Genomic DNA, 27,181 nt, shown 5'->3' with positions numbered 1-27,181 from the left:
AACTTCAACCAAAATTTAAAGAAAAAAAAATTTAGTTTAAAAAAAAACAAAGTTTTTCCCCCCCCCCCCATCATCATTTCACTCTTGACAAAAACAAAACAGTTCAACAAGTCAAAAATCCAATATCAAGGGATTCATGGCAATGTTGAGTTTGTGTGTGTAAACATTTTTTTCTTCAGTTAGAAAAAGTGTGTTTTTAGTTTTTTACTTCAGCATTTTTGACAATTTTATGCAAATACATCATACAGAAATGTAAAAAAACAACAAAAAACTTTATAACAGCTCCTCCTGATCCTCACCAGTCTTCGTAATGTTTGGAGTAGGAGCTGCGCATTTTTAAACAAAATCTGTTTCACATGTTCTTTTTCTTGTTAGGGTTGTACAAAAAGAGCGGGAAGCTGGTTTTCCTCGGACTGGACAATGCTGGAAAAACGACCCTTCTGCAGATGCTCAGAGATGACAGGCTGGGACAGCACATGCCAACACTATACCCAAGTATGTACAGCGAAACTGACGTTACGCAGTCCGTCTTGTGTTTTACGGTTTCATCCCTCTTCAAATCGCTGTGCCTCCTCTCTGCTCTCAGCATCCGAGGAGCTGACCATAGCTGGAATGACGTTCACCACATTCGACCTCGGCGGTCACACGCAAGGTGAGAGCACAGAATACGGGGCTGAAGTGAAGATTTTTTTTCAATCAAAGATGAAGAGATGCATTCGCAGGATGTCACATTAATCCTGAAATGGCCTCACAGCTCGAAGGATCTGGAAGAATTACTTCCCAGCAATAAACGGGATCGTCTTCATGGTGGATTGTGCCGATCATGAACGCCTAGCAGAGGCCAAAACAGAGCTGGATGTGAGTTCATCACAAAGACGTGACCTGTTTTAGTCAACACAGCTGGCTGTTTCTGCGACTGCGAGTGCTGATGTGTTCATCTGACGCTTGTTGGGGAATAGGCGCTGCTAACGGACGAAACCATCGCTAACATCCCGGTTCTCGTCCTGGGGAATAAGATCGACCGTCCAGAAGCCATCAGCGAGGATGCACTCAGAGGAGTGTTTGGTCTGCATGGACATACAACTGGAAAGGTGAAGGACATGCAATACGTCTTGTTACCTGTCCGTGCACGATGAAACTGGACTGTACGAGCCAAGAATTCAAGGCTTTTCCGATTGAAATGTGTTCTCTCTCTATTTTCAGGGTAAAGTATCACTGAAGGAGCTGAATTTGAGGCCGATGGAGGTGTTCATGTGTAGCGTCCTGAAGAGACAAGGTTACGGAGACGGTTTTCGCTGGCTCTCTCAGTATATTGATTGATTACACTTCCTTTGAAAAAACAATAATTGGACTTCTGTTGATGCCTGCACACACAAAAGCATATTTTTGCAGAAAACTACTTGCAGTACACATGTTTTATTAAATATGCCATCTCTGGCAGTTTGACCTCAAGCCAGAGAAACATGTAAACATTTATTTTGTTGTTATACTTTTTCCACAAATAGAAACCTATGTGTCATACAGCACATTGGAATTGCTGATATTCTCTCTTCAGATTGAACATTCATGCTGCGCTGCCACTTCTTTTTTCTTTTTTTTTAAAGCATGTAGGAAAATGTTTGCCAGAAACATGTCGATGCTGTGACCCAGTGTCAGAGCTGAGCTTATATTTGGCTGCTGGTGTTGACTTACTGTAAAGGGCAGTTTAAGTTGATACATGGTTGAAGAACCTCCCACTTGGGTTAAATTGTGCAGTTAGTCCGTTGTAACTATGAAAATCGATCAGCTATTTCATGTTAGCTGATTGATCTACTGACTGTTTTACAAAGAGTTTATGATGGCAGAATACTAAATGAATCCCATCTTGAGTTCATTAACTGACTTTTTAGTCATAAAAATAAAGCTTTATTCAGATAAGCTTTATTCAGATAAGCTTTATTCAGTATACAACCGCAGTGCAAATGCTTCAGCATCGCTAAGTAATGTAAGAAACTCATAGCAGGAAAGATGCCAGACTGCAATATATGTTATGATGAGTTACACCTGCAAAAAACACTTGAGTACTTTGTGACTAGTTGCTGCCAACAACATGCAGTAATTTTATGAGAGTACTTGCACTTGAATACTTCAAATTATGCACATTTATTTCAGAGGGTAACACTGCAAAATATGCATATATTTTTTTTGTGTAAAGTATCTTATTTATATTTGGAATAAATAGTTGGACATCGTAGTTAGTATAAGTGTCGCACTGAGACATGAAGTGAAGTCTGTTACACAAATGTGATTCTAGTGTGGAATGTAGCACAATAAATACTTTTGACAATTATTATGTTTTCAGTTATTGAGCAACTGTCATTTGTTTTTGTTTTTTTAAACATATTTATTTTTTTTGCCAGCTGAGAAATTTTTCTGGGTGATAAAATCAAAGCATTTTTTCCCCTCATAGTTAGAAAACTATGAGGAAAAAAAAATCATTTGATTGACTATGTCGAAACAATGTTTACTTAGACAAGGTCGATTAGGTTTTTTTTTTTTGCTATGAATAAAACGTTGATTCTAATATACTATAGTATTCATGTTGGAGTTGCCTAAACATGCATAGTCTTGTCTAGAGCACCAGTTCACCTGAATGCACCATGTTGCCAAAGCGCAGCCGTAAAATGCTGTGTGAAAGCGCAACTGTCAAACTAGTGGGGAAATTATATTTCAAAAAGTTTAAATGAATGTTTTTGTCTAAAAATTTAGCGTGTAAAAACAGTTTTAGATTTTGCACTAATATAGAAAATGCCATAGTATATGGAAACACAATTAAATAAATACGTAGGAGCAAATTATTATCAGTGTACAGGCGATTATAAGGATGCAGCTCCTTTAAACTACCGGTCTTCTCCTTCTCGTTTCCTATTGGCTGGATAATTTCAGAGTCTCACCAATCGTGTTGGACATTGAGAAACAAACAGGAAGTTATATAATTATTGAAGTTATTTGCGACGAAGCAGTAGTTTAAATTTCAATGGACTGCCATATTTTACTCTGTAACTTATCTTGTTATCTTATCATTGGACTGTAGGAGCTTTAAGTGCATTGCTTTTGAGTGATTTTTCGTGTTATTTACTATAGTAAAGTTGATCCACGCTGCAGGAATATGGAGCTGAAAGATGTGGAAAAGTGCTGCTGTGTGATTAAAGTTTCTGGGACACCAGGGAGGAAATCCGTCAGCTGCAGCGGAGTAATCGTCCACCCTCGGTCTGGTACTGTCTTATGCACCGGCCTCCCGTTTTGCCGGTTTGTTACCGACAGAGAGCTCCTCTCCTCAGACGCCGAGGTCCTGTTTCCCCGCAGCTTCAGCGACAAACTAAAAATCCGCGTCTGCTTGTCAGGTTCCAGAAGGAGCAAGCCATCCCGTCAGCGGGAGGTTTCAGGCGAGCTGCTGATGCTGGTGAACTGCGTGAAGTTCAAACAGACCTTCCTGGGAGTTTTCCAGGAGACAGACCAGTGGCGTTTCCATGGTGATGATGAGGATGCTGAGCTGATCAGAGATGCCCAGTCCCTTAGCTGGTTTGCAGTCCTCAGGGCGGGTGTGGTGGCGAACAACAACACAGACACAGAAAGTACCCCCTGGCAGAGCAGCTTGTCTCTGCAGAAAGGCTGCCCGGTTGTTGCATGCGGCTCTCCGTTTGGCTCCCTCTGCTTAGACCTCTTCATCGGCACCCTCAGCCGAGGGATTGTCAGCAACCTGGCTGGAGAAGACAATGCTGTCATCCTCACAGACGCTCGCTGCCTACCCGGCACAGAGGGTGGAGGCTTGTTTGTGGTGGAGCCCACAGACAGTGTCCGCCTCATCGGTGTGATTGTGTCTCCATTTGGCTGGAAGTCAAATGAGTGGATAGGCCTCACTTTGGTCTGCTCTGTTGAAGTGATCTTCAGGAGCGTCATCCGTTGCACAGGGGTCCGAGATCCGCTTCGTGGGGTTTGGGAACAAAAAGAAGAGGCAGATCTCTGCATGTCCAGTACAGCTCAGGGGCCAGAAGCTGTTAGACACCCCACTGTGTGCTTTGTGGACAGTGGACAGGCCTGGGGCTCAGGAGTTGCTGTCAGCGCAGGGCTGGTGGTAACTTGCCGGCATGTAGTCAGTGGGAAGTCTTCAGTCACCCTGAAGTTTCATCAAGATGGCAGGTGATTCATTGTTTACACTTCAATGTCTGGTAATTGTTGCAAAACAGTTCAACAAGTGTAAATACTTTTGCGCGACACTGCATGATACACAAACACCAGAATCGGGATGGTGTGAAACAATAAAACAAATGCAGAAAGTATTGGGAAAAGAGAGAGAATAGAATAAAGTGACAGGAAGAAAGAAAAGATTTAGAACTACAAATAAATTACTGTCACAAAGTCAAAGTGGGAAATCAGTAAAAACATAAAAAAAATAGACCTTAATGGATTATTTGTCTTCAGTAAATTGTTTTATTGTCTAGTAACACCAAAGAGAATATAATCTAATGAACTGTAGTGATCTATTAAAATAAAACATAATTTGTGAGCTTGATATTTTATTTTTATTTTTTTAAATGTTTTGTGATTTCCTTTTTCAGAGTCCGAGATGTTGTGGCCGATGTTTTGTTCTCCACTAAATCATCTTCACCATACGATTTGGCTTTAATTGAGCTTAGAGACCCCGTTCCAGAAGCTGTGATCCCCAGAATGTCAAAAAGTTTTCACCTAGGTATGATGTCAACTTTAAAATTGAAAGAGAGAAGCGCTAATTTACCTTAACAAGAGTGCTGTGAGATTTAACACTCAGCTCAGTTATATATATATATATATATATATATATATATATATATATATTTATTTATTTATGGTTTCAGGTGAAGCTGTGGTTGTAGTGGGATACGGCGGGCTGGGCCGAGTCTGCGGTCCATCCCTGACATCTGGTGTCCTCTCCAAGGCCATCAGCTTGAATGGCCAGCCTGTCATGCTCCAGACCACATGCGCAGTACAGGCGGGAGCCAGCGGGGGCGCTGTGGTGCAGAAACAGTCGGGAGAGCTGCTTGGTGAGAAGCCCTGTACCTTCAAAAACAAAAAAAAAAAAAAAAAAAAACCTCTTCTCGAACAGTAGGGGGCGTGCGACCACCACGAGAAAACCTGTCTGTGGCGCACGTGCAGACAAAAGAACCCAGCTGTGCCGCTCTCATCAGATCGCTGCTCTGCTGTGGCTGCAGACTTAAGGACGGCTTGTCTTATCTGCTCTGTCGCAGGGATCGTTTCGAGCAATGCGCGAGACCTGGCTGCGAGCGTAACATATCCGCACCTCAACTTCATCATCCCGGCGCCTGTTTTCCAGAGGTCGCTGCAGGAGTTTCAAAAGACAAGAAATGTCGACGTGTTCAGTGTGCTGAACGCTACAGAGCGGGATGTGAGACGGGTGTGGAGGCTGCAAGGTGCACAAAGCAAACTGTGACCTGCGATTCATAAACTTTGAGAGGTTATGTGTTCCCCTTAAATTCTTTTAAACAGACATTAATATACATATAAGGGCATTGTTTCCACTAACTCGTCGCAGAATCATTAGAATATTAGAAAGATGATGTTAATATATTGTAATACCGATGTATTCTTTTATTCAATTTGACTACAATAAACCTTCCTGTATTTTTACCGAGTTTACGGTTGCATGCACTTTCTAAATGATCCCTATTATAACAGCTGTATTACACAGTTTTGTACACCTGTATCAAGGATGCCACATTTATTGACATCCCTGATAAAGAAGTGTGAAAAGCCCTAAATGAAATGTTTCTTTTATTGCAGTAGCCTAATGTCATAAGAGAACATCTAGAAATAAACCTTTAATCTGAATATATTGAATCATCCAAGGAAAAGAAATCCTGACATCATTTTAATTCCGCATACCTTTGAACCATGCGGCCGTAAAATAGGTGCCTATATGTTAGATGAAGCTGCATTTGATCCCCTCTTTTTCTACAGTTACAGCATCAAGGGTACTATTTCTGGAAGCATTTGTGAGGATTTAAATCTGCTTCTGGTGCATGAGGTTTATTTTTTATCTTTTTTTTTTTTTTTTTTTTTTTTTTTTTTTTTTTTTTTTTTACAAGCAGGAGGAAGATTCAGCATAACAAGCTGGCAGGTTGCAGAAAATGATTGGTCCCTCTGGGTAGCTCGAGACGGCTGCTGTGTGTATATATCAGGTATTCAGACATCTGTTGGCAGGAACATTCACTCACATCGGAGGTTTCGCCCGATGGGACGTTACCGGTGCTGATTTCCATTATCACAGAAATACGAAACTGTGAGATGACATTTCCAAAGATTGGTTACTGTCAGTTTTCACAATGCAACGGCAGACGTTCCTGGCGTGAACTCTCGAAGACAAGGAGCGTAGCATACCGAAGGGGTTTCTGTTTCACTGTTCCCAGAGTAAATCGTTAACAGAGGAGAGGCTTAAGAGCAGTGTCCTGAGGAAACGCATTTTTCTGTAGGTATTGTGCTTTAAGAGCTGCTCACATGCAGACCGTGAGGTCTATATCCAATTTCTACCGGTTTCCCTTACAAGCCACGTTTCACACATCGAGGGAAGGCATAAGGAACGTAAGCCGGCAACCACATTGTGTCAACACAATCCGCTTCACAGCGAACAGGTCACACAAAGAGGAGATTTAGAGATTTGCGCTGGTGATTTTTCAAATTGAGCTTCAAGAGGGGGCAGTACGTGACATATTGTGGGAGATATTCTCGATTTTCATGTCACTAGAATAATCTTATCTGAGCAACGTTGCTGAAAAAAAAAAAGTGCTCCTCTGAAATATTCCTGAACTGAACCAGAATAATACCACTTGTAAAAGCAGCAGAATTCGGTACATTTAGTTGTTTAAAGCAAACAAACGGGTCAAAAAAAAAAAAAAAATCTAATTTCACTTTCAATTGTAAAATGTAACCTGAGTCTCACGTTACTTAGGCTTCTTGCTATGGTTATCAGATGTTTTATGCGTTGTGCTATTACAAACTAGGCATAATGAAGCTGCCTGAGAGTAAATGCTTTAAATGAGCTGTTTGCTTTGATATTATTATACTTCAGGAGGAGGATACTGTAATTTTATCGTTAAAATCGCATCTTATCTCCTCCTCTGAACTAAACGTATTCTGCAACTATCTCGTTTGTACCTATTTAAATCTTGTTTAGCCCATTTTCTTTTGCTTGATGGCTGTTTATACTGATGTGATCAGATGTTGAGAATGATCAGTGTGAAATGAATGGTTGTTATGGAAACCTGGTGACCTTAAGATGCCACTCTTTGCTGCAGTTTTTTTTTTTTTATTAACAAGCTTCAGATTTATTCCTCCCTCCATCACTGCCGTCAGAGATCTACGTATGTATTCGGTCATCTAATGCGGCCCGAGTTTAGAACCACTCCTCAACTCAAACGTATGAACCAGATTTGTGCCCCGAATATAAAATGCCTTAAATACTTTAATTTCTCTTCTCACGGTGAATTATATAATAGAAATATCAACTATCAACTATGACTTTGAACAAACTGTTAACACAGCTGCTCCCGACTTAAATTTAACATTGAACAAATGAAAAGAAGAAAGAAGCGCATCACTACAGACAACTTACCAATACTTGATTATATGGACAATGTTTCCATTGCTGGTCACTTTATGCACTAAAATGGAGGGTAGCAACAAAAAAGAAAGACTTCTCAGACTCAGAAGCACGGTGACCAGATGAGCCACATAGATAAGATTTATTTTATTTGATGGTTTTTTGTTTTTTTGTTTTGTTTTTTAATTAAACACAATAACCGATGCACATTATATTACGACGTACACTTGTCAGCTCAGCCGTAAAGCTGCCAGTCTTTCAAGGCATTGACCAGCAGGTGACTTTCTGTCTTCCGATGCACACGTTATGTACAAGCTAAGGAGTGATGTGTGAGAAACGTCCTAATAAGTCATGAATGAGACAGAGCACTACTGTCACATACGAGCCAAAGCGTATGAGGTGAAAACAATAAGGCCAGAGGGCGCTTTTCAATACTCTTCCTGGTTTCGTTTCCTTTACGGGCAGATTTCAAACTAAAACCCTAACCGGTTTCCATCTGCACACATAGAAGATAAAGAAGACCACTCCAGACTATTGAAATGCACCCAAACTGGATATATATATATATATATATATATATATATTTAGCTTTTTAATGCAAGCACCTGCAGCTTCTTAAAATCTCCATTACACATCAGCTAAAAACAGCTCGTAGATAGTTCAAAGGACATACAACAAAAGAGAACAAAGATTCACAAGATTTTTTTTTTTTTTTTTACTCCCAAGCCCAAAATTTCTGAATAACATCTCCCATTTCCTGTTTCCCAAGATAAGAACACCCTGAAACAATAAATACTCCCATTAGCATCTGACCCCCTTCCAAATCACGACATTCCCTCCTGTTTTTCTAACCCATTATAAATCGGAGTGGAGTGCCTTAATCACGTCCATCGTCAGCAGTATATATATATATGTGTGTGTGTGTGTGTTTGGGACCGTTAAATGCTTCCACATAGAGGTGGGGCTAAAAGCTGACCCTTTTACCAGATATACCCCCCGTCATCCACCTCTTCCACCTCTCCCTCCTCTTCCTCAGCCTCCTCTGCAGTCTCCTCAGCTTCTTTCTCCTCCTCGTCTTCCCATCCAACTGCGCTGCCAAAATCCCCTGAATATGTCATTTCAGAATCTGCAAAGAGAAGCATGCAGAGTAAGTGAATTAAGCCACCGTGAGAGTGTGTGTGTGTGTGTGTGTGTGTGTGTGTCTGTCCTTTCTGTTTCAGAATATTGACGGCAGTGACAGCTAAGGGGGACATGCGTTTGACTTTGTCTGGGTTTTAATGGCTACTTCTAAACTGTGCCAGGGGAACCATTCTTATCAGATGCAGGTTCCGTCCAACCAGCCCTTCTTCCCCGCCCCCAATTTATCTTGAAAGACTTTTCTCACAGCGACAAGCAGCGCTTTAGAATGCCAATGACTCTGGACACTTAAAAAGTGGCACCGGTTTCTAAATCTAAGCTGTCTTCCAGCGCGGCTCGGTCCTTCAAAACAAAAGGTTTTGTGCTAAAATTCTTGCGAGGTTGCAGGGCAGAAGCGGGCAGATATGCTCCGGATATTTATAACTGTGTTCCCGTCGTTCAGATCCCGACATCGTTTCCCAAACTCCCCGACGGCTGTTGAAACCTTTTTCGAGGCTTACCGCAATCCGGCTTGCCACGAATCCTAGACCCCGCGACTTCTCCTCCGTTTTGGTCGACGCACCAGCACTCGCCCCTGTCGCACTGCTGCTTCCTGTAGTAGCCGTCCTCGTTGCAGCTGGGGATGAATCGGCCTGCACACGCACAAGCTTAAATCAGTGAGAGTCAAGTGTGGACCTTCCCTTGCAAGCCCCATTGAAAAAGAAATCCAGAAGAGTGTTTTTTTTTGTTTTTTTTTTTGTCCAAGACTGCCCACAGTCTCGGTGGCCATTTCTTTGCAACAGGAAGTTATATTCCTCATACCATACAAAAAAAGTGTCTCCAGCAAGATGCAAAACAAACGTCCACAGGCTGCGTAGACTAGATAGCAATTTTCTCGCTGAAAGGAAGCTTCTTAGTGGGAGTGCTTTATTTTCACAGCTTTCAAACTGACCCGGTCCTTGCCAGAACCAAAAAGATCGGGACGAGGGATGCAAGAAATGAGGCCAAAAAGAGCCTGAAAAGTTTTTTTTTTTTTTGGACTGTATGATCCACGCACAGGCAAAGAAAATTAAAGTTGTCAGATGTGCAAAGACGGGTCAAAAATGAAGCATCCCACAGACTAGATATTTATTTCGTAGTTAAAATAAAAATAAATAAAAGCCAAACAGAGACTCAATCCAATCTTTCAGGGGAACATCTGAGTGTCTTGCTGGCAGGCAGCTCTCTGCTTGCCACTCTGTGTCCTTGGAGAGGCCTGACTCAGAACCCAGTCAGCCAACCAACCAAATTCTGCAATACGTACGTACACACACTCACACACTGATATACAAATCTGCACGCTTACATATTCATCTGCTTACACACTATACTGAGGATAGACAGAGGGCTGTGTGTTGTGTTAGCACTACATAACTCACAGAGTGGATCATGGACTGATACCCATCTCCCTCCAGTTATTTATCTAACAGAACCACCAGACGAAGACATCCACAGCTAAACGTGTTGGCATGCAGCTACAGAATATTAATACGTACCAAACTTTTTCTTCCCGCCGTCCAGAACTTGAATCCTCTCCAGTTCTGCTAGGCAGGGCGGCTCTTAAACAAGACAAAAGACGATTGTTTTTACAAGGGGAGGTGGAACCATCTTACCTGACAAAGTGACGCAAGGCTGAACTGTAAGACCTAATATTACTGCAGCAACAGATAGCACGCAGGCAGCACAAACTGCCAGCAGAAAGTCACAGTGGAGAGCCAAAGCTCCCATCAGCCTCAGAAATACTCACTCTCCCTCCAGAAGCAGAGGCACCATTCAGCCGTGGAAACCTTCCCGTCCCTGTAGGAGTCGCAGGAGTTGAAAAATGGCCGGATGCAGACCTCGTATTTGTCCAGGTTGATGGCAGCCAGCTCGGCCTGATCCAGGTAAAGGTCGTTGTTGGTGTCGAGCTTGGAGAACATCCAACCTATGGAGTCCTTACAGCTGGCGACCAGGCTCCTGTCCAGCACTGCCGACACAAACTCACTTATTCTTATTGTGCAAGCAGCTGCACAAATAATACATTCGATGTAGTGCATCAAATCAGGTCAATGGTCTGAGGAGGTACACAATCCATCACACTTATTGGTAATGCGAGTACATTTACTCTGTAGGAAGATGATACCAAATTTAGCACTATTTCTCTTTTTGATAAAATCACTGATGCCACTCTTACTGACAACTTCTCATGAAGTTCATGTGACTTAAAGATGCTGCATTATATGTTTTTCAGGCTCATCGTGTCATTTTATAGCATAACCAAGTAACTGTGTTAGCTCCAGTTGCTACAAAACTGCTACACACATATATATCAAATATGGCTTAAGAGAAATTTAACATCACGATTTAATGCCTTGAAACAGGGCCTAGAGTCTCTTTAAAAACTCCGTCACAACACCGCTCCTATATACAATCTTTAGCAACGTTTTTACCAGTCTTTTACTGAAAAGTAGCTCGAATAATGAACTCGGCAGATGCTTAGTTCCACCAAGTGTTTGCCAATTTCTGCTGGCTAGTCTGAAGGAACTGAGTGGGGGATTTGCAGAGGAGGGGGTGCATCCAGACATCCTGCGCCTTTTATCCTCCACCTTCTACACTTCTCACGACCAAAAGTTAACGATCTGAAATAAAGCTGCGTGACATATCAGAAAAACATTTAATTCCAACACTTTTATTAAATACTGCAATGACAGCAGAAATTATGATCAAGTCGATTTCCTGTTCTTTTTTTCACAACGTTGTCTACCAGCTTTAGTTTCTCAGCTACTGAAAACAAAACATCTGCTGGGGTCAAGAGGAGCTAAGTAAGTCCATCTGGCCAAATAACTACTGGCATGCATTTTGATACATTGTGCTACAGAAGCACATGTAATGTTACAATTACAATTGTATGTAATGTTACATAACATTACTCTATCGATAAACCATTTTGAAGAGCATTAGTAGCATTAAAAAAATGTCTGTGACATCCAGTGGAAGCTGTAACTACAGATCAATTTTTTTGTTTGTTTGGATTAGAAAAGCAAAAAAAAACAAAAAAAAAACAAACAAAAAAACCCATCTGGATGGAAAACCTTTATGAATATATAGGAAAGCAGTCCTGCCAAAGGTAAGGCGCTCACTGTTCACAGCAGCGTTTTGACTGACAGAATTTTCTTATGTTCTCTGAGAAACTAAATTAAACAGTCGATTTTGAGTTGCTGAAAACCCAAACCGTGTACCCCATGTAAATGTTTTCACAATGCTGTGGTGATTAATTGAGAAAAGGACTCTAACCTGACGCAGTGCTGGCTGCTGGGGATCTGGCCCCTTGCTTGCTGTTGTTGTTCTGCTTGGCGTTGGTCTGCAGGAGCTGGAACCAGTCCTTCAGACGCTCGCCGAGATCAGACAGATCCTGCCCGGTGCAGCTCTCTGTGAAAGCCAGATGGAGGGAGACGCTTGACGTGCTTTCTGCACGTAGAGGGCATGTGTCAAACTACTAAAAAACGAGGAGGCCGACGTAAAACTGGCGTAGCTACCACACTTGTGGACTACGGTTATTAATTATTCTGCCACAAATTTGGATCTCACCGTGTTTCCCCTCCCTGGACGCAGGCGCCGCAGTCGGGCAAGGACACAGACCTGAACACTTCAGGGTGAGAGCTTTCCCAGTAAGACACGCCTGCTGCTCTAGCTTGCACTGTAACACACACAGACATACACAGGATCATTACACGCAGACACACAAGCCAGCGGCGTCGACAAGGGGACACAAAGGTGAACCAAAATGAGTTATTGCTGCAACGCAGATCAAATATTCATGAGGTGACTGACTGTAAACCCCGATTCAAATCTGAGACTTGCCCCTAAATGCGTCGACATCCAACCTCTGCTCACTCGCAAGGTCAGGAATAGGGATCCACGAGACAAAGCATTAATCAATAAACACACAGGACCCTGTCGCCGCGAGTCACCAATTGGTCCCTCCGAGGTAGCATATCATGGCTCTTTGTCCTGGGTTTTCCCAGGAGGAGCTCCTCACACGGCTCAGATCAGAGTGTTCTTCTGTTTTTATCCCAAACTACACGGCACGCTGTCAGAATACATAACAGATTTATCGCTTTTAATAGCCGTGTGTGTGTGTGTGTGTGTGCGCGCGTGTCTTCACGCAACATATGCTTCCCAAACACATTCAGTGAGCACCACAGTAAAGGTGACGTTTAACCAATGCATTCATTTCCATATTTTGTACTGCCTCACTAAGAGGAACACAGCCAAGATTTTTTTTTTTTTCCCCCTTTTGAGTTTATGGACGTTCAGTGATTATGTCTGTTTAATCTTGAGTAAATAAAATATTGTTTTATAGCCATCTGGAAAGGACAGAGGTAAATAATGAGTAATACGCCAATAAACACATTATCATCTCAAGAATATATAGTAAACAAGAGTGTAGGAGTGGATAATGTGATTCAGTGGAACTGAGCTAACTAGTCATATTCAGTAATATAATATTTTTTGCTCGTTTATTAGATCAAAAGTTAAAAAAAGACCTTCTAGCATGTATTAAACACTTTTTCTTAAGCCTTCATTTCAACATTAAACATGTTTCTTCTTTAATATAACTTATATAATATTCTAATATTAAATGTTTATTTTCACAAGCTGTATGCATAAAATCATCATAATTACGCAAAATAAAGGCCTTAAAACTCCAGTCTGTAATCTACATGATGTGTTTCATCTAGTGAACTGAGTCACTGATATAAATGAACTTTTCAATGATATTCTAATGTCTAATGANTTCTTTTAAGGCTGATTCAGAGCAGCAGAAAAACTCAAAAATGGCTTTAGATTTGCAATGATGAGCTATTAATAAAGAAATTATTATTTAGAGAGGTCTTGTTTTTGCAAATTGCAGGGAATATATGGATGTGTGTACACAAGTGCTCTCTTGACCTGGACAGCTGTTGGGGGTATCAAAAAACAAACAAAAAAAAAACATCCTGATTTCCTTAGTTGTTTCTGCCATTATCAAATTCGTAAAAAAAAAAAAAAAAAAATATTAATTATTATTCATTAAAATACACACAAAAAAAAATATCAGTAAAAAAAGAGTTCACTTTGAACCATTTTGAAACAACGGCAAATTTCTGAATCTCATTTGGCAAATAACCCAAGTAGAGGTATCCTGTAAGACTCCAGCCACTGATAAAAAAAAACAAAAAAAAAAACAAAACCCTAAATGCAACTTTTGTATTCTTGCTCATCTTCCAGGGTGCAAGTGTACAACAGGATACATGTGAGAGACAACTCAAAGAAGAAACTCCTCAAAGCATCCAGCCAGAAGACGAGGAATCCCACGGGTGGAGTGTGGGCAAAGAAGGTGAGTTTCTATGGAAGTTGGTGATGAAAACACTATTTATTTATGAAAAGACTACAAAGTATAGAGAAAAAGCACATCTTGCAAACTTTGTGTTAGAAAATTTAACATGATCCACATTGGAAGCTGACTGCATTATTCATATGCTAGGTGTGTTATTGTGACCAACTTGACAGTTTGTTTATCTTATTTCAGAGACAAGTCTACCAGGACCAAGTAAGCATTTCAGTGAACAGAATAACCCAGCTTGCCATGTGAACTGGGAACCTGGCTTTGACCAGAGACCGGACTTGAGCCAAGACAGACAATCGGAGGTCCTCTCTGAATCAAATTTCCAGAACAGGTACGTCTTGAACGACTTGGGCAGCTTTGGCAAACCTGGATATGGAGAGATGGATAACTATGATGGGCTACAAGATTCTCCAACCCATCTACCTGACGGCCTTAGTTATGTTAATCAATTTAATGAGAACAGGAAAAATCCCGAAGGAGCTGAGCACCAGTGTTACACAGCAGGGTCTCCACAGAACAGAGGAACTGAGGAGAGCTCCCCTGTTAGGACTAACAGTGATGTGAGCGGGGAATTCAGCGGCTTGCTTATTGACGAGGAAGGATATCTGCAGGAGCCAAATATCAGATACTCCGAGCAGATATCTGGTGATCTGGGCAGCAGAATGAGCTTCCGAGGGCAGGAAGTTCAGTTCCCCACTGCATCATATGAATCCTCGGCTTCATATGGTGAGACCTTGCAACAAAGATTACATCATCAAAATTCAGAAAATGAAGCAAGGAGCAGCACCCACAACCACTGTTTTACCACGTTACCTAATTCGGTTTCTTTTAAGCCCCACAAACAGTCCCATAAAGGCACAGGACAAGGATCCTCATACATCTGCAACCAGTGTGGAAAGACCTTCACTCAAGCCTGTAATCTGAAAGTCCACCAGAGGATCCACTTGGGGCAGGGCCTCCATCTGTGCAGCCACTGCGGAAAAGGATTCCCATCCTTTGCCAACTTAAAAACTCACAAGTGTGGCCAAACAGGCAACAAACCTTATTGCTGCGCTGTTTGTGGGAACAAGTTTAGCCGCCTTTGGAACCTGAAGCTGCACCAAAGGATTCACACGCAGGAAAAACCTCACCAGTGCAGCATGTGTGACAAGAGCTTCACTAGGGCAGACATCCTGAAAGTGCACCAGCGCACCCACACGGGGGAAAGACCATACTGCTGCGCCATTTGCGGCCACAGCTTCAAACGCCTGGACCACCTCAAGTCACATCAACGCAAACACGTGACAGACCTGTAGGACTAAAGCGAGCGAGTTTGGGTTTAATGGTGCTCTCCGTCTTTCAATCTGGTAATCTACGAATGAACGTTTGCACTGCTAAGTTTCAAACTCTTCAGTTGTCGGTTGCATTTATTTAATGCAATTATTTAAATACATTTTATTATGAAAATAAATGACGAGATGTAATATTTTTCACATTTAAATTGATGTCTTCAACTTAACACCTGCACACTTTGTATATTTAATTCACTGTATTTGATTAGAATGTACTCAATGTGAATTCTCAACTGCATAAAAAAATAAAATAAAACTGGCTTTGGATGTCATTGCTTGGTCATAATCAGCCTGCTAGATGGCAGCCAATCATGGCATTTTATTTAATTTCCTTCTGGGATTATTAAAGTATTTTTGAGCTGAACTGAATGCTTTTCTTGCCAGTTCAAGAGAAGCTTGTGGCACATGTTTTCGTAATTCAACTTGTTTGATCAGCTAGGTGTGTTGTGTATCCTGAAACTGAGGTTTTTGACGTATACATCAAAATGATTTGGTTTTTTTCTTTAGGTAACCGTAGCAATCAAAACTGCTTTAATCAGGTATTTATAAATTAAGCTTCTTATTTTTGGATTCAGAATAAACAACCTTTTTTAAGTGGATTGTAAAGTCAATCAATCAGTCACATTTTATTTCTATAGCACATTTCAGCAACAAGGCATTTCAAATTGAGAAGATCATCAATCACTATCATGGAACATGAAGTATCACTGAGGCATGAGTAGATCTGATTATGTTTATATATTTTGTCTAATTGATATATTACAGATTTATTGGCGCATTTAAGATTAGTTGTTTTGTATTCGACAACTTGTTTTTCATTTGTCTTTATAGTAAGTTCATTTTCTTAAAGAAGGAAATAGACTCTGAAATGCTGATCAACATATTTTATTTGTGGAATTCTTTTTCATTTTGATGCTATTATTGTGATTTTACTTGATTCCGTCAGACGATGCTCTGCACAAATTACGTTGCATTTACAGTGAACATTTTTACATTTTGTCGCATTACAATCACAAACTTCTATTGTGTATAGAATATACCAAAACAAAGTGGCACATTATTGTGAAGGAGAAAGGACAAACACCTGGTTTTCAAGACATTTTCCAAATGCTAAACTGTAGATTGCATTTGAATTCAGCCTCCCTGATTCTTCCAGAAATATATTTTGGTGGACTTACTGCTTGCTGCAAGTCATTTGAGGTATGAGCGGGCCATTCTGCTACACAAATATGATTTTATATAAACCAACAAAACACTACATAAAGCCTTCACAAATATTAAATCAGTATTCACGACAGCCCTCGCCTCGGTTCATCAGACCATCATTCTGTAATGTTAATTCCTGCAAGTTAGCCCCTGTTTACTAGAGGAAACCCGATGTAGAAGTAGGTGAGGGTCTGGACTGCGGGATGTGTGTCAGCGTTACACACATCCCAATGCACTGTCTAGGATATAGTCTAGCTCCCCTTGGACTCAACACCCCCTCTGTCTGATTCTCTCACAGACAGACCCCAGCCTGTGGGGGTTTTGCAAAAAATACCTCACGGGTCATCTCTCTCAGCACTGGCTCCTTCTATGTACTGAGCCCACTGCTCTTCATCTTGGTGAACCATGACTGATATGCAAGGACAACAATGAACTGGCTTGCTGAGAGGAGGTGAGACACCTGATGGACTAGTCTAGTGTGATGCAAACAATATAATCCTGAATGTCAACATAAAGGAAATTGTCGATTTCAGAAAAAAAAAAAAAAAATCAACAGTCAATTCAGTCACACGTGTGATAAGAGCACAGCAACGTCTGCACTTGCTCTCCTTTCCCATTCTCACCACTTTCTACCGAGGTACTAGAGAGAACAACAGCATCTCTGTCTGGTTTGGGATGTGTAATGCCTCAGATTGGCATTATGTGGAGAGAGTGGTGAGGACAGATGAGAGAATAATCAGGTCTGGTTTCCATCTTTGACACAGCTCACAGTCACTGCCTCACAAAAGACCCCTTCAGCCCTCACCATTGTTCTGCTTGCTGACCTCTGGCAAAAGATTTAGCAGCTTCAAATTCAGAAAATACAGCTTCATCCATTATGCAATTAGACTTTTTTTAAAATTTTTTATTCTATGTATTAGTACTATTTATATTTTTATTTATTTTCACTCGTTTTTAGTTTTTATTTTATTTATCAAAATTTGAAAAGATGTTTAAGACGTATGCATGCTTTTGGCATTAGACACCCTATTTAGCAAAAACTCCACGGTGATCTACAAATAAACTAGACCATAATTTTTGTGTAAGCTCGTGAAGCGTATTTTAAATTAAATAAATAATAATTAAAAAAAAACATTATTGCGTCTAGAGATTTCCGAAAACGTTTCGCAATCATTTTCTAACCGCAGGCCACCGTACTGCGTCAGCTGTGATGTCATTAGCAAAAACAAGGTTCACAAAGTGGGTGTTGATTGCCTTCTTCATCGCAGCATCTGTTCCTAATTAGAGATTATCCCATTTAAAAATCCACGGCGGAACGTTCGGGTCGTTTGCGTTGTGGCGCATGCGCTCCATGGTTTGTTGCTTCTCGCTTATTTTACTAACGAGATTTAGCGTACGGGACGCTAGCGTCATGCTAATATCACGAGGCTAATATCACGAGGTGAATATCTGATGTCAGCAGTAATCAGTAATAATATTTAGCGTTGAATCACGCCACGCCATCACCTGCTAACCAGGGAATCTGATACCGACAAATAGATGCTTGGCTGATCCAAACCAAAAGCACTCTTAAAGATTTCCCCCCAAACAGTTTTGAAAGTGGACACTAAAGGACAGACTCGCAGGGTGTCGGGACACAGTGGATCATGTCGGACCTGGACACCCTCATCGTGACCTTTCAGACCCAGCTCTCCGACGTGATGGAGGCTGTAGTGAAGACAGCGATGTTTGAGGTGACCAGGCTGGTGGAGGACGTCTTCATGATGGAGGTGAGGCGCAGCAAACTGGAGGTGGACTCTCTGAGGCTGCAGCTGCAGTGGACCAGGAGCAAACACGGCGGGGATGCAGAAAGGACCGACGGGTCTGTTCAGTCGGAGAGCAGTGAAGCAGATCAGAGTCCGGTCGTGGTAAAAGCCAAAACAGAGGAGCATGGTAAGAACGTACAGCAAGAGTTTCAAAGAAGGTTATGGGTTACTCTGTGTTGCCTTACATTTCCCTTTTATTGCAGACACAATGAGTGACTGCGAGGTGAAGAATCCAGATGCTGCAGTTGAACATTGGTTGTCAAATAGCAGCGAAGAATCCAAGACCGGGTCGGCAGACAATCCAGAACCGATCCAGAGCCCTGGAAGAGAGTCAAAGGTGAGTCACATGACTGTCGAAGTAGAGATGTCACTCGGCTGACTGGTGGTTGGCAGCTTTTGTTTTCTTTTTTAATATGAAGCCTTTAAAAAAAAAAAAAAAAAAAAAAGAGCATCTATAGAACTTCTAAAATACTCACTCATACACGTTCTATGGCTTAAAATCATCTCAGTGGATACCAAAGAAAACACTGGCTTGAATAGAGGACAGTAAGGCAGTGCTGCTGAAAAGCAACCAATTTGATTTTCAACTTGCTCCCAACAGAGACAAATTAAGGATCAGATGTACACTGTTCATCACATTCTAAAGCTACAGCTAATATTTATTTGGCAGTCAATAAATTAATCAAAATGTTAAATGAGTAGTTGATTAGTCGGGTATTTTAATCCAGCCTTGCTTTCTGCAGCAGCACAGGTCTTATGCGAATAATATAAAATATCTTGGCCCCCATATCGGTGTTGGCCAATATTGGTACGGCTGTGTTGGAGCAGAATAGCCTCTAAAACTGTCATGTTGATATACAGGCAGCACAGCACATTTGTTTTTTGGTTGGTTTTTACTTCTATAGTGGAACGTTGAACTTGCTTGGCACCCAAAAAGGCTCGGAAATGTTATTTACAAAGCTTGTTTCATTCGGAATGAACTTGAGAAGAATGTACAGATCGTAAAACGTTAACTAAGATGATTTCATACGGTGTCTTGGTTTTCATCACACATAATATTCCTTGTTCAGATCACAGGCGAAAAGGAAATCATGGCAACTACTGAAATGAAAGAGGAAGAACTAAAGAAACCGTCTTCCTGTTCTCTGCATTTGAGAGAGTGGAGCAGTACTTCTGATCGTAAGTATCCAATTCAAAAAATGAACAGTTCTTTTTTTTTTTTTTTTTTTTTTAAATAGTAGTTTACAGGTGAACTGTGGCTACCTTCTCTAATTCTGGTCAAGAAAAGCATCTCCACAGTATAATGCTGTCACCACTGTAGAGATGAACCATAACAAAAAGATTTTTGGAGTACATGGCTCATAGTTGTCATGTTGACAAATTCTCCTACCTGAGCAAGGACACTACACTTTTTCCAGATTTATTTTTGCAATAATTTTTGAAAAATATTCAGATATCATTATCCATCCACCCCAGTATTATGCCCTAATTTATGTTGATTTGTCACGTAATAACCAAATAAAATACTTTATTGGTATTTGTTCAGTTGTTCAGTTTATTGTAAATCTCCTTAAATTCTTCCAGGTGAAGCTGGACCAGAGAATGCAGGTGACTTGCTAGAGGCACAGCCGACACCAGCCCAAGCAAACGGTGAAGAGCTGCAGAGAAATCTCATCAAGCGAGACCCACAGATGTCCACTGATTGTGCGTATCCCGAGACCCAGGACGAAACAGAAGTGGTGGCGGACCAGACCAATGTGTTAGCTTTTGAACTTAATTCCAAGTGGGCTGACTTGCCGGCCACAGCAGCTGAGCTCCAGCAGAATCACAAGCTTGGCACAGAACCCGAGTTTCCAGGCCCACCTAAAGGTTCTGTGAATTATCTGGAGCATGAGCTTCCTGGCTCTGCCAGAGCAGATGTTCAGTTTACCTTAGTCAGAGATCAGGTTTCCCGTTCTGAATCTCCCAAAGCCAGACTGCGAGCCAACAACACGCCCAGCGTGATCGTTAAAGAAGAAGTCCTTATCGATTCTGATGGGTTCACAGAAAGGGTGAGTACAGAAAAGAAAGCTGGGGCACAATCATTCACCGGTTCGTTACAGGAACAAAGTGTGAACTCGGCAAACAGACCAAACCACTTTTACCACAGATCCTCAGCACAGGAGGGAGTGAAGCTCCAGTCTCACAGGGGTTCAGGACTGAGGCTACAGGCAGCCATACAACACCTCCACCGACCACCGAAGAGGCCTCCACACAGACTGTCCAACCTGACAACAGCAGCGCTCTCTGACCCTCACTCTCAGGTTGCACCTTCAAATAACCCCAACAGGGTTTCCTCCACATCCAAAGCTGCTTTGTCTTTGCAGCCACTGCATCGTGTTCACCTGGGTGACAAACAGACCGTAGCTCTGCACCGCGCCAACGCCTCGTGGGTCGGCATCAAATCCCACAATCACCCTGCAAACTGCCATCAGTCGGCCCGCAACCCCGTCTCCCTTTCTGATTCTCCGCTGTACAGGCCCTTCCTGCGCTGCGAGGAGTGTGACAAGAGCTTTCCCCACCCCAGCAACCTGAAAGCCCACATGCAGATTCACACAGGCGAACGGCCTTTTTGCTGCCCGCTCTGCGGCCGCAGCTTCACTAAGCTCAGCAACCTCAAAGCCCACCGTCGTGTCCACACGGGCGAGAGACCTTACTGCTGCTTGGCATGCGGCAAACGCTTCACCCAGAAATGCAACCTGAAACGCCACCAGAGGATCCATCTGGACGTTTGACCTCAGAGGTCTGGAGGAGAAGGAAAATTCATGAGTGTTTTGTGTTTTAGCTCGAGACGGTCAGGGCTCACTTTGCAGTGCAGCACAGTTGGTGGTCTGCGTCACGAGACTACCCCTCTAGATTTGATTAGTTCTGTGCACTCCTATGAAGCTCACCTGCTAACCTCTACAGGTGTGCTGGGCTCACTGTAGGATGACAAACACTGTGTGTGGTGTGTGTGTTTCATATTGTTAGACGAACCAGCTAATAGTCATTACAGAAATTAAATGTTTAGTTATTTCTTATGTGGACCGCAAGTTATTTATAAATGTACAGTGCCATGAAAAAGTGTTTGCCCCCTTAAAGATTTTTGCTATGATGGCAGCAGTTTCATGTTTCAAATCAACTTTAATATCAGACTAAAACCAATCGAAAGCAACCTTATGCCAGATTGATTTGATTGAATAGTCACAACTTATTGCTGACTGAGAAATTGCCTATATTTTTGATAAGTGATGGATGTCAACAATCAAGATAATCAATTAAATAGAACTTGTCTGATAACATGAAATAATTGATTGGATTTCAAAAAGCAACACATTATTCCCTTGTCTGCACAAACTTGGCAGATGAGAAATGGTACTCGACAGCCTGGAAAGGGTTACAAAGTCATTTCTAGAGTTTTGGGAGTCCAGAGAAACAAAATTCAGTCTTGATCCACACAAAGTGGGAAAATGTGGAATAGTAGCGAACTTTCCCAGGTGTAGCCGGTCTACCAATAGAATACAAAAGACCCCAGAGCAACATCTAAAAGCACTGGCAGCCTTACTTTGGTGAAGAGCATTGTTCATGATTAAACACTAAAAAGGAAAAACAACACCATACCTTGTGTATGACGTTGCACCGTTCGTACAAAGAGAAGCTGGGCAGCAGTCATCCATGGGAAAGTTTCAAGCCCAAAATTAACATCAGCCAACATCATTTTGAACTCATTACTTTGAATTTTGTTATAAGATTCTGTAAATGTTCTGCATCCTTTTACATCCATTAGAAAATGTCCAGCCATCAGTTTATGACCTTCAGTTCAAGCACATTTGTACAGCAGGACAATGATCCGAGGTGTGCTAATATGTCCAAATCCTAAGGCTCAAAATGGCATCACAAAGGTTTTGGGGTGGTATAGTCACCACCCCAAGGTCTGAACTTTGCTGTCAGGAACTTTAGGTCAAAGTTCAGACCTAAATGCGGTTGAAATACTGCAGCACACATGCCCAATGACACAACCTTTGACTTTGTTCTCTTTATGCATAAAGACTATAATTTGAAAACTGCTTTTTGTGTTTTCTCTGGTTATGGTTGTCTGGTATTAAATTTGTTTAATTTCAAACATTAAAGTGTGACTAGAAAGGAAAAGAAGATCCATTTCAACATACTGCTAAGGGGCCTGTTTTTATCAAAGTGAAAAAAGAAAAGATTCTACCTTAATTTTTTCCTGTCAGGAAAAATGAGTTGGCCTAAAAACATCTTAATATTGGTTCTCATAGTATTAATGACCGCAGCACTCATGAGCTAGAGCACAGTTTCTTACACAAGTTATTCTGAACGATCACTATGGACTGATAATTGTATTAGCTCAACTTTGTTTTAATCCTAAATTGAAATTCCAGCATTGTTATATGACGTAAAATTGTCTTGATATATGTCTCACATTGTAATATTTTTAATATTTTTATTCTTATCTTATTAAATTATAAACATAGAACAATTGTCTCTTAACTAATTTACATGAAAGATGTGTGTGTGAGTGTGTATTACATGTACAATTATATATATATATATATATATATATATATATATATATATATATTCTTTGATAAAGACAGAGGCTCGGATACCTTTTACTGAACATTTCTGTTCAGTTTTTTCATATATATATATATATATATATATATATATGTATATATGTAGCTAGCATTTTACTTGCACATGCACGCACACACGCACACCTAATAAGGCATCCTTACTCTGTGATACTGTCATCGTGGAGATTCCTTCACACATCTACATCCCGGAATAGCGCCTGACCCAAACTCTTGCCCGAGTTGCTCTTGAAATCTGCCTTTGAAATACAATCATGAAGCCCTTTTATCCCCAAGGCTCCTGAATGACACAAGACAAGAACTTCTGGGTTCTGGACCTCAATAAAATTATGTATTAGTGCATGCCTGGGTCGCTCTTCTGCTTTTGTTTCTTATGTTTGGTAAAATAGTCAGCATTAAATTGTCTGCGAAAATTAATAAAAATAAATATAATAGGTCACAGACTGTTCCTAGCACTGTGCAATGATTAATACATGAATAATCCTAATGAATTAATTGTAATTAAAAATAATAGTGGATAAAAGGCTTCAGAACATTTATACCACAGCAGGTATGGAAAACCACAAAAGCAAAAATTAAAATCTATTAATCTCTCCATGTTAAATAAATAAAAAGTATAATGTTTTATTTAAGTATTTATGTCAGCTTGAGTCAAGCAGAGCTAAGCTGATCATTTCCACAGCAACAATCAGAAGCACGAACTTGTGCCACAAGTCAAGTGAGCTCACACACACCGACCCGGCTGGGGAGGTTTGTCCTGAAAAGGCGTTGGATGTTGGGACCGCGGACTCCATCTCGTCCTCTGTACGAGACAGTACAGAGGATGACTGTACTGTCTCTGGACAAACTGACCCGGCTGGGGAGGTTTGTCCAGAGACGATGGTACACTGTGAGGGTGAGGCTACAGTCGCAGAAAAATCTGACCCGGCTGGGGAAGATTTGTCTGCGGCTGATCTCGCAGCCAAAGCTCTGGGTGAAGTGACAGCCAAAGCTTTGGTTTCGCTGGTCCCATCCTTACAGAAGAGTCCTCTGAAGGGGACTTTCACAGGGACTTTTGAAATACAAAGTTCCCCGGATAGGGAACTTTGTATTTCAGATAACAACAGAGCTGCTCGTTTGCCCAGAAAAACACCTCTAAATTTAAAGATTTCCGTTGGTGTTGAGGTTTCCTGTTCCCCTAACGTTAATTCAGTAGATGGCGTTGGCTCAGATCTGCCAGTTGTAGGGAGGACATCTGCAGGACAAGGACAAGCTGAGGAGAACTTTTTCAAGTTCTCCAATGAGCCCCAGAACAGCTGGGTAAAGCTGCATTCCAGAGCATCCTAAACCTGAGCGTCACCAAGCGGTGTCTCGCTCAGGAAAGGATTTTTCTGGAGGCATCGTCCATCCCCTGCTGTGGGAGTCTCTTACTCTCAGCTGTCCATCAGCCCGGCAAACATTTTAGTCAGGAAGACCTTTCCCCAGTTCTGATGGAGCTGAGGGAGAGGAAGCTGTCATCAGGCGTGGGAAAGGACTACGACATAAAAAGTTTGCTGGAGTCTGTTCTGGTCTGGCTGGATTCGTTTTGCGGCGACATAGAGAGACAGTTGTACGGCAACGACTCCTGCTCTAACTGTGGAGCCACTTCCCTCAGGCTCCTGAACAACGGCACCCTGATTGCCCTTCCACCGATATTATTTTCAACCAGTATATCTATACTGCTTGAGTACTGGTTGGATTTGGCATGCAAACGCCGTTGTTCAGGCTGCGAGTCACCCTGGCAGAAAAAACATTGCCTGGACGATAAGGTGCTAGTGTTTTTCTGCACAGGTTTACCAGGAAGTACCAAACAAAAGCCACTCAGACCATAGAGGTGCCTGCAGAATGTGGGACGGAGACGTTCCACCTGTCCTCTGTCATCTGTGGGGATCCAAAGCTGACAGACATCTACTGTTACTTAATGAAGGGGGAACGAACCGTAAAGGCACACAACGAGCATGTCTTCACTGCAGACAGTGACTGCAGTGAAGACATGTCCAACAACGGTTTCATTTACATTTATGAAAAGAACTGATCAAACACCAGAGGTTAATTTCTCCAGCCCCTCCTCTGGAAGATGGCAAAGGGCCCTTTGGAGAGGAGCTAAAAATATTAACATCGGAAGAAGAAAAGAATCCTAGATGACCTAGTAACCATTTTGAGGCTGGAGAAATATGACTGGGACCAAACATGTGTCTGATTTAAATTTATGGGGCAAAAGGTAAAAAGATTTGACAGGTTTCCTGTTTGCAGGTTTCTCTCCGGGCACTCCGGCTTCCTGCCACAATCTGAAATAGGGGTTGCATCAATTAGTCGACTAGTCAATTCTTTTTTCTGCAATGACTTTTTTCTGGGCTAGTCGACTAGTCACAATCACATGACAAAACAGATTTTTCCAAGGAAATGAAAGAAGGTGGACTAGGTGAGTTTGTCAGAAAGCTCAAATTGTATAAAAATGTGAATAATTTAACAAAGACAATTTGTAAATTACAGCATAGGCTACCGCAATAGGGGCGTTGCGTGGCGCGGTGGTTAGCACGGCGCCCCTCATACAGAGACTTTAGCCCGCGGTAGTCAGGAGTCCGACTCCTGTCCTCGTGTAACAAGAGTTCCTGGCACCAGGTCTCACAATATTAACGATATTTTTCATCAAATCAACATCTGACTTGCATGGATCAGCCTGCTTGCTATGTCAGTCAAAAGTATTAGAGATATTTGAACTTCTGAGCTTGACACATTGTTGTATCTATGCTAAATATGTTTTTAAGTCAGATTTGCAGGTGCATTTCAGTTAATTAGACTGGTATTCAAAAGTTAGTTTATTGCATTAATAATTTCAAGAAGGGAAACTGATGCAGTGGCACCCAAAAGTCTATATACCCTGTTAAAATGTCAGCTTTCTGTGACAAAAAAGACACACAAATTTACTTGTTGAATTCACAAGTGTGAGATGTATTTAAAAAAGACAGCTGTGCTTGCACCATACTTTTTTGGACACTAGATGTCACCCTTTCCGCTTCTTTCACCCAACAATGGCTTAATGGAGTTTTTCAGACAATTGCTTATCTCCTTGTATAGCTTCATACAGAGCCTCTATTAAAAGAAAAAAAAGAAAAACAACCCACCAAAGAAAAGAATTTGTGGTAACAAGCATCTCTCGGTGCTGTTTTAGCCAATCTTTGTGCCTGATCTAGTGTGTGTTGCTCGAGCTCATGATTAAGCCTGATGGTTTATCTGTGGCGGGAGTCGGAGCAGCTCTGTGCAGGTGGTACAAACGATAACATTTTAATCTTGTTTTCAAGATGTGGAAAAAGCTAGCGGAGGCTAAACTCTTTCAGTGCGTGGGCGTGTTTGAAGGGGCGGGCAGAATGAATTAAAGCTGGGCTTCTGTTCTGGATGTTATCTTCCTCTTTTCAAGTTGGAACTCAATAACAAGAGAAGTTATCTGTAAAGAAGGATTGAGAAATAGCTACTTGGCTGAATCAGCAGTCTGCAGAGAAAGAATGTTTGCTGTGCAACAGCAAAACTTCTTTCCTGTCTGGTCACAGCTAAATGAACGTGAACTGAGTATATAAATATATTGTCTTACCAATTTAACGTGTTTCAAATAGCTCTATAGACTTGTGTGAAATTGTTCTAGTCTATGAACGACTGGTGCGTGCATACATCTCACACCAGTTTACATTGCTGTTGGAAGATTTATACGACCTCTAACTGTACAGCATTAAAACTAACCAAGCAGATCCTAAAACAGATTACAATCATGAGCCCCGTTTCCCTGGGTGTTTCAGGTTATTAGAACCCACCTGTGCCATGCAGCCGACACTTATCAATGATTGGCTACTGGACATTTTGTTTTATTGGTTGTATCAATAAATGAAGAAATTCTTTTGTTGGGTTCTATATATATGGATATAATACCAAAGCAGAAAATATGCAACTTTATGATAGATTAAGTAACAGGGTGAATTACTTATGTGGAAAATATCATAATATGAATATTGTTATTGGTGGGGACTTCAATTCGACTC

General features: G+C 41.4%; 5 protein-coding genes across 6 annotated transcripts in view; 4 read left to right on the top strand and 1 right to left on the bottom strand.

Annotated features, from left to right (window-relative positions):
- The window catches only part of sar1ab (secretion associated, Ras related GTPase 1Ab), a 7,478-nt gene extending 5,149 nt beyond the window's left edge, over positions 1-2,329 (top strand). For both annotated transcript variants that reach the window (XM_015027776.1, XM_015027777.1), the window contains exons 3-7: positions 376-495; positions 587-652; positions 755-858; positions 960-1,091; positions 1,204-2,329. In XM_015027776.1, the coding sequence (XP_014883262.1) occupies positions 376-495; positions 587-652; positions 755-858; positions 960-1,091; positions 1,204-1,320 (539 nt within the window). In that variant the 3' untranslated portion in view covers positions 1,321-2,329. The remainder of the gene's footprint in view (positions 1-375; positions 496-586; positions 653-754; positions 859-959; positions 1,092-1,203) is intronic.
- A 281-nt stretch (positions 2,330-2,610) lies between these two features.
- Positions 2,611-5,669, top strand: tysnd1 (trypsin like peroxisomal matrix peptidase 1). Its single transcript, XM_015027775.1, has 4 exons — positions 2,611-4,179; positions 4,599-4,729; positions 4,875-5,060; positions 5,265-5,669. Exons 1-4 carry the CDS (start codon positions 3,149-3,151, stop codon positions 5,465-5,467), a joined length of 1,551 nt encoding a protein of 516 aa, XP_014883261.1. The 5' UTR covers positions 2,611-3,148; the 3' UTR covers positions 5,468-5,669.
- Positions 5,670-8,350: 2,681 nt separating this feature from the next.
- Positions 8,351-12,488, bottom strand: LOC106944649 (testican-2-like; the record flags this gene model as incomplete). Its single annotated transcript, XM_015027771.1, has 6 exons — positions 8,351-8,759; positions 9,271-9,402; positions 10,285-10,347; positions 10,536-10,754; positions 12,062-12,196; positions 12,356-12,488. Coding segments are annotated over 6 exons (828 nt in total), but the record flags the coding sequence as incomplete, so codon positions are not given.
- A 1,529-nt stretch (positions 12,489-14,017) lies between these two features.
- LOC106944653 (zinc finger protein 239-like) lies at positions 14,018-15,759 on the top strand. The gene is made up of 2 exons (XM_015027773.1): positions 14,018-14,147; positions 14,340-15,759. The coding sequence occupies exon 2, from the start codon at positions 14,537-14,539 to the stop codon at positions 15,449-15,451; it is 915 nt and encodes a 304-aa protein (XP_014883259.1). The 5' UTR covers positions 14,018-14,147; positions 14,340-14,536; the 3' UTR covers positions 15,452-15,759.
- A 2,071-nt stretch (positions 15,760-17,830) lies between these two features.
- Positions 17,831-22,577, top strand: LOC106944652 (gastrula zinc finger protein XlCGF53.1-like). The gene is made up of 4 exons (XM_015027772.1): positions 17,831-18,625; positions 18,702-18,835; positions 19,569-19,677; positions 20,083-22,577. Exons 1-4 carry the CDS (start codon positions 18,340-18,342, stop codon positions 21,270-21,272), a joined length of 1,719 nt encoding a protein of 572 aa, XP_014883258.1. The 5' UTR covers positions 17,831-18,339; the 3' UTR covers positions 21,273-22,577.
- The last annotated feature ends 4,604 nt before the right edge of the window (positions 22,578-27,181 follow it).

This window comes from Poecilia latipinna, unplaced genomic scaffold (assembly GCF_001443285.1).
Source record: "Poecilia latipinna isolate Pla-1442-1.1 unplaced genomic scaffold, P_latipinna-1.0 Scaffold107, whole genome shotgun sequence".
Classification (NCBI taxonomy): Eukaryota; Metazoa; Chordata; class Actinopteri; order Cyprinodontiformes; family Poeciliidae; genus Poecilia; species Poecilia latipinna.
This window is presented reverse-complemented; position numbering and strand designations above follow the sequence as displayed.

Coding starts and splice junctions, on each gene's coding strand:
- LOC106944652 (XM_015027772.1), top strand. CDS start 18,340: ATGTCGGACCTGGACACCCTCATCGTGACCTTTCAGACCCAGCTCTCC. Junction 18,626..18,701: donor AGCCAAAACAGAGGAGCATG/GTAAGAACGTAC, acceptor CTTTTATTGCAG/ACACAATGAGTGACTGCGAG. Junction 18,836..19,568: donor GCCCTGGAAGAGAGTCAAAG/GTGAGTCACATG, acceptor TTCCTTGTTCAG/ATCACAGGCGAAAAGGAAAT.
- tysnd1 (XM_015027775.1), top strand. CDS start 3,149: ATGGAGCTGAAAGATGTGGAAAAGTGCTGCTGTGTGATTAAAGTTTCT. Junction 4,180..4,598: donor AAGTTTCATCAAGATGGCAG/GTGATTCATTGT, acceptor TTCCTTTTTCAG/AGTCCGAGATGTTGTGGCCG. Junction 4,730..4,874: donor GTCAAAAAGTTTTCACCTAG/GTATGATGTCAA, acceptor TTATGGTTTCAG/GTGAAGCTGTGGTTGTAGTG.
- LOC106944653 (XM_015027773.1), top strand. CDS start 14,537: ATGGATAACTATGATGGGCTACAAGATTCTCCAACCCATCTACCTGAC.